Here is a 7,500-nt window from a genome sequence, read left to right on the forward strand (position 1 = left end):
TTTTTTGTTTTAAAATATTTTTGTTTTGTTTTTTAAATTGGATATGGGTTGAGACTTAGCTCTATGAATAACTTACATATACTCTGAACACAGTCAATAATTCATTACATTTTGCCTCTCAAGTAGATGCCAAGAAGTTTAAATATTTCAATAGGAGAAAAAAAAAAAACAACAAATCTTTCAAAACTCCTCAATTCAAACAGACAAGCATATATTGTAATCCACAATATCACAGACATTAAAATAAAACCTTTCCGACCCATGTAATCCCTAACATGATATATCCCACACCGGCTCTAAATCCCACCATGATCGCACTAGTAACTCAGGAGACCGCATGCCTCATTGCTTGGCCCTAATTGGGCTCCAAAGGCCCCATAGGAGCCTGTATATTTGCCCGACTGAAACCGTGCTGCATAATTGAGAGAGAGTGGAAGTGTCTGCCATGAAAGCATCAGAGGGTGGCAGGGACTATGCGGGACTCGTCGTCTCCGTCATTAGCACAGAGTCCTGCTGAAGTCCCTGGATGCGGGATCCAGATTAATGGCTGGAGAGATTAGCTGAGCTCTGGTGTCCAACACTGTACTGATGTGACATGATAGGACAGCAAACCCACGACAATAGCAGAAAGGAACTATAGATATAGATATAGAACTATAGATAACAATAGATATAGTTATAGATGAATATAGAAATAGATGTAGATATCAACAGTTGTATATCAGTCTATAGCTAACAAATCATTTAGCCATATGCTGTATATATACATTTAAGTCAAAATTATTCACCCTCCCGTGATTTAAAAATAAATAAAACTTCCCAAATGATGTTTAACAGAGCAAGAAATTTTTCACAGTATTTCCTACTACATTTTTTCTCCTGGAAAAAGTCTTATTTGTTTTGTTTCGGCTAGAATAAAAGAAGTTTGTATTTTTTATTTTTAAATGTTAACGTCAATATTATTAGCCCCCTTAAGCAATATATATTTTTCAAATGTCTATAGAACAAACCACAGTGTTATACAATGATTTGCCTAATTACTCTAACAACTAACAATTATTCTAGTTATGCCTTTAAATGTCACTTTAAACTGAATACTAGTATCTCGAAAAATATCTAGTCAAATATTATGTACTGTCATCATGGCTAACAAAATAAATCAGTTATAAGTTATTTAAACGTATGTTTAGAAAAAAATCTTCTCTTCAATAAACATAAATTGGGGGGGGGGGTATACAGGGAGGCTAATAACTCAGGAGGGCTAATAATTCTAACAGTATACAGAGTTAATCAACAGATTGCATATAAAATCCTTTAATGCTTGATTATGCGATGCTATCTCACAGCAATTCGTAACTTTTTGATTTAGTGGCTTGTAAAATTCGTACAATCTCATTCATACAATTTAATATGATTTGCTCATCCCTCAATGATGGTTGGGTTTAGGGGTGGGGTTTTGGTGCCGCGGCTAATTTTTTTAAATCGTACATTTTCATATGACTGAACAAATTCGCATAAATTAGCCACTAAACCGACAAAACATTAAATAGTTTCCTTGTGAGATCAGGCTTGATTATCGTACTTATTCTGTTGTCATTTGCCTGGATTAATTTAAAAGACAAGTTAAAACAAGTTTTCCTCTTTGCAAAATAATAATTAACAAAATTTTCATCACTTACAACAAGTTGCGTGTGAGAGAAAGATAGTGAGTATGCATGTCAATGACATGGGCATATCTAATAGGCCCACAGGGAATCTGAGCGTGCAGAATTCCGCAGATCTTTAGCCCATCATTGAGTCTATTTATTTACTTGTGTAAATGTGTGTAAATTTATATTTATTCAGTTTTTAAATTAACTTCAGTAATATTATTGACTAATATAAAAATATTGACATCATTTACAATATAGTTTGTAAAGTAATATTTTCTGTCTTTTAGTAGAGATATTATATGAGAGACTTGCTTTGTTTACCATAATTGGATTTGCATTGTAAACATTAAATACAACTTAAAAAGGTATTACTTTTTATTTCATATATTAAGGTTTTAGTTATGATACTCCCAAAATCATTCCGTATAATTCCGCAGATTTTTAACAAAATTCTGCACAGAAATAGCAAAACATGTCCGCAGATTCCGTCTGGCCCAACTAATAGCTCATAGTAACATTCGTTAGCTACCTCTTTGCACAATTTTGAGCCTATTTGTGAGTTTATTGACATGTGCTTCACCAAAGAGCTGATTGAGATCAGTGTTCTTGAGATCCCACTGATGAATGAAGGGTCCGGCAACTGTCACTGAGCTATGGTTACAACTATGGTTTGAGGGAAGAGCATTTATTCCGAACTGTTATCAAAACTGATTGGAACTACCTATTTTTATTTATTTTTTGATTCTGTATCTCATTCTATTATCTTCGATGACTGATTTTAGAGAATAAACAGTTAGAGAATAAACAGTTTGATGTTTTGAGGGAAATGTAGAGTAGAAGAATAAATTACAATTGGGGATTCAGGCAATGTGTCATAAAAAAGTTAATACTAGCAATGTGACTAAGCATTCCTGTTCAAACAGCTTTTATCTATCTATCTATCTATCTATCTATCTATCTATCTATCTATCTATCTATCTATCTATCTATCTATCTATCTATCTATCTATCTATCTATCTATCTATCTATCTATCTATCTATCTATCTATCTATCTATCTATCTATCTATCTATCTATCTATCTATCTATCTATCTATCTATCTATCTATCTATCTATCTATCTATCTATCTGTCTGTCTGTCTGTCTTTCCATCCATTGATCCATCCATCCATCCATCCATCCATCCATCGTTCTATATCAATCTACGTCAATCTAGATCTACATCTATCTATATTCTATTGTCTTTTTGTCTTAAAACCCTTCAAATTCCAAATAAGTCATATGTAAAAAGCACAATTCATGACTTATCTCTTTATCCTATGATTAAACACCAAATACCCAAACAATATGAAAAAGTACAGACATTTAGACATCTCGCTCGTGGTGTATTCAGACAAGCATGAGCGTGTCATTACACAAAGGCATCCCACTCATTAAAGCCCTTCTTTTATTTTTAAAATGACTATAATTTAGTCCCCAGACCTTTTTTTTTTTTTTCGAGAGGTTGATTTTATGAGGTATTCATCAGCTGATCATTTACGAGGCATAATCCAAGGCCCGAGCAGCTCTCAGAGACTGATTGCCCACCTTGTAAAAGATATTTTAATGACACCGCTCTCAGCGCCGTGGGAATAATGTGGACAAAACCACAATTCATTCTCTTAAAAAGCTCCCTCGTGCTGCCATAGAATACTGGCGACGGCTCAAAAAAACCCTCCGAAACGGCTCTATTTTGCTGCCCGGTTCCACGGAGAACCACACCAGAGTTAAAAATGCAGGTGAAAACTAATGAGAGCGAAAATAAAAATCAATCTCCTTATAAACACTGTTTGTGCTCCCAACTGCAAAAATTCATCACAATCCAAAAACTGGGCAGCAAAACATTCTGGCATCTCTCCACCGGAAAAAATGAAATAAAAAAAAATCGCTAAATACTGGGGTCAAGAAGCATTTATTATAGATAGGATAGGATAGGACCGCTCATTCATCAAAGCCTGTGGTCATTTGTCTTATTTTCACAAGTCCAATCATAACAACAATAACAAATGTGTGAGATTATCAATAATAAATGTTTGAGATGAACATGCTCACCACACTGTAGATCTGCGGTTTGCGGCGTTTGGCCAGGTCGATGATGTTGACGCCATTGTAGTAAAGGTTCTCCATGCAACCGTGGAAGTTTTTGCGCAGGAACGTGCCTGGTTTTCCAGGAAGAGGGATGCCGCCGAAGCTGAGCTTTGTGAAATGAATGGACAAACAACAGCATTGGAGAGGTTTTACAACATGGAATGAGGTCAATTATAAGTTGAGCGATTTGGTGCTTAAGGCGTTACGCTCTTAACCAAGGTACTTGATTGTGGTCAACATGTTGCCAATCTTTAAACCAACATGCTAGCAGATAGACAAATTGGTAATGCTTTAGTTTAGGTTACAATTCACAGTATTAACACAACTATTATTATTATACAGTGTCACAAAAATTATGCTATATTGACGCGAGTATCCTCAGCTTTGTCCCATCTAGACTTCACCGGGCTGCAGGAGTGGGTGAAGTCTAGATGGGATACAGCTGAGCATACTCACGTCAATAGTGTATATTTTTTTGTGACACAATAGTGTATTTTTTTTGATACTTTTCTTTTTGTACAACAAATACTATTTTTACATTACTGTGAGGGTTGAGGTAGGAGTGATAAAATACATTTAACGTGTAATTTATTAAATAATATAAATACTTCTCGTTAACTTTCGATTGAGGCTGTATCCCATTTAGCAGCAACGGCAGTGCCCATTACCAGTCTTGTAACAAATAATATGATCATAATAAACTGTTAAAAAGACAAAATATATGTTCTATCACATATTTGAGAATCTGAGTATCAGAAATTTCACAATAAAAGTAGAATATTTGTCAATATTTACAGAAAAGGGCAAAAAGAAACAAAATACGACACATACATGGATCAGTAGGGCTGGTTGGTCACATGATAATCTTGAGGCGTCGGGATAGGAACTTTAGAACGCAATGGGCAACTCATGCAGGAGGGTCAACTGGAGTATTTAAAACGCTCGCGTGAAAGGGTTAACTAACACTACTAGCTTAATTAACTACTAGGTAAGTTAGAAGTTGGGTTTAGGGTTTAGAAGGGGTAAGAATGAACTAATGAACAGTTGATTGCTTAATAATAGGCAGGAAATAAGCCAGTAGCATGAATTTTGACCTAAGGTAAAGTGTTATTGACAAGTTTTATACAGACCTATTGGAAAACTGCTGAATTTTATTAACTTTTTGGGCAAAAAAGTAATGTATGCATGTGTGTGAGTACTTGCTCTTGTACTGCTGCAACTTATTACATAATTAATATGAAATGAATTTGCTGTCAATCAGTAAAGGCAACACATTAATACATTTATTATCTCTAAAACATACAATACTGAAAAAAAAAACAGCTTAAACCAGCCTAAGATGGTCAGCTGGTTTCAGCTGGTCGACTGGCCTGGTTTCAGAGGGGTTTCCAGCCATTTCCAGGCTGGTTTCCAGCCATTCCAATCATGGTTTCAGGCCAGACAAGCTGGTTTAGGCTGGTCATTTTCCAGCCTGACCAGCTAAGACCAGGCTGGAAATGGCCGGAAATGGCCAAAACCCTTCTAAAACCAGGCTGGTCGACCAGCTAAAACCAGCCTAGGCTGGTTTAAGCAGTTTTTTTTTTCCAGCAGGGGCATTCTATTCACTAAAAAATTATTCTTGGTAGCCATTTGCAAAGAGATAAAGAATTATTCAGGCTAATCTTCAGCTTAAAAATCAAATCAGTTTTTTTATATATATTTTCTTGATATGTCTGAATGTATATATTTCAAAAATAAAATAAAATAAAATAAAATATTATAATCATTGCATAGTTAATATAATATTTGCATAAAAGACAAAATATAATTAAATTAATATAGTTTAATAGAATGTCAATATTTACATGTACAAAACACTTAAAAACTAGAACATTATTATATCATTATTGCAAACAAACAAATGTTGCAATTAAATAAATAAGAGTTTAAGAAGTGAACAAAATTTAATTACATTTTTCTATTGAAAATGTTTAAATGATTAAATGATTCAACACGGCTTTGTTTCATGTAAATATTAATAAAATGTATACAATTTATTCTAAACTGAATCTATGTAGCATTTCACTGGGGGAAAAAAATTCTTTAATCCATCAAGAGTTTTAGTCATATTTTCTGAAATAAAATGTATATTTAAAGACATATTATCTTCTAAAAACATTCATTTTAATTGACGTCCTTAATAAAGCTCAATAATAAAAAATAAACAAACTCAATTCCATATGCAAACCAAACAAACTAAAACAAGACAATTAATTAAGAACATTCTCACCTCATAATCGACCTCTAGTGAATCGTCCAGTCCACCCGTCCTGACGTGTTTGGTCAGTCTGTCCACAGTGAAGTTGATCTGTTTGTTAAATCGCTCGATCAGTACGGAGTGCCAGTGCTGGTCATCCAAAAGACCGCCCAGAAACACTGACACGTGACCACTGCTCGGGTGCGTCTTAGCATCGTCTTAAGACAAAAACACAATCAGAGAAAAAACACAGTTTGAGCATTTCCATCATCAGTATTCCTCTTAGCACAGCTGTACTGCAGTTACCGTTTTTCTGCTTGTTCATATTTTGAGTTGGTCAGTGGTTTTGTTTTGGTCATTGTGTAGCATTATTTATATGTATATAAGTTTAAGTAATTTAACCACTAACCCACCAATCTATTACTTACACAATTATCCCTCATTCGTTCATTCACCCATCACCTTTGTAAATCTATTTGTCCACCAAGTACCCAATCCAAGTACCAATCTATATGCTCATTTAATCACTCACTCATTTATTTCTAATCTAAAAATCTATCCATATGCTCAATCACTACTTTACACTCTACCTTCACTCATCCGATATTCACTCAATCAATTCATTCATCCATTCACTCACTCATTCATCATCTACTTACTTACCAACTATTCATCCAATAATCCATCTATACATAAATCATTCTATTTATCCACAAACTCAAGCAAGCATCAGTCATCCATCGTCTCACTCTCATTGACTCACTCATTCATCCATCTCTCTCTCTCTCAATCAAATAATTTGTCCATATACTCATCCATCCACTCACTCACTCAACCTTAAAATTATTCATCAATCACTCATTCATTCATTCATCCACTCATTCGACCTTTAACTTATGCATCCGTCACTCATCCATCACTCACTCACTCATCCACTTAATCACTCACTCAACCATTCATCACTCAACTATCCATTCATCAATTACCCAGACAGTCACGCATCTCTTATTCATTCATTCATTCACTTATTCAACCTTAAACTTTTTCATCCATCCCTGCATCACTCACTCACTCACTCACTCACTCACTCAACCTTTAAATTTTTCATCCATTCATCCATCCACTCACTCAACTTTTAACTTATGCATCCATCCACTATTCACTCACCCACCATCTCTAATCCATCCACTCACTCACTAACTCACTCAACCTTCAACTTATTAATCCATCTATCACTCACCAAACCTCTCATCCACTCACTCACTCACTCAACCAGCGACCCACCAGCCTACTCACTCACTCACTCACTCCATTTATTCATTCATACACTCATTCCCTATCCACTTTCTTATCAATCACTTCATGTATCCCTCCATGCACTCACTTATGCATCCATACCTACTCTCTCGTTAACTTCATCTATCCAATCCCTCACTCATTCATACAATCACTCATCCATCAGTAAGTCTCTTATCCGACCATC

The 7,500-nt window shown here is 35.0% G+C and overlaps 1 protein-coding gene across 1 annotated transcript in view; it reads right to left on the minus strand.

Annotated features, from left to right (window-relative positions):
- cntnap5b (contactin associated protein family member 5b) overlaps positions 1-7,500 on the minus strand; it is a 124,909-nt gene that overhangs the window by 23,761 nt on the left and 93,648 nt on the right. Inside the window, exons 10-11 of the mRNA XM_056448563.1 lie at positions 6,051-6,235; positions 3,738-3,889 (exon numbers count right to left, since the gene is read on the minus strand). Coding sequence (XP_056304538.1) covers positions 3,738-3,889; positions 6,051-6,235 — 337 coding nt within the window. The remainder of the gene's footprint in view (positions 1-3,737; positions 3,890-6,050; positions 6,236-7,500) is intronic.

This window comes from Danio aesculapii, chromosome 22 (genome assembly GCF_903798145.1).
Source record: "Danio aesculapii chromosome 22, fDanAes4.1, whole genome shotgun sequence".
NCBI lineage: Eukaryota > Metazoa > Chordata > Actinopteri > Cypriniformes > Danionidae > Danio > Danio aesculapii.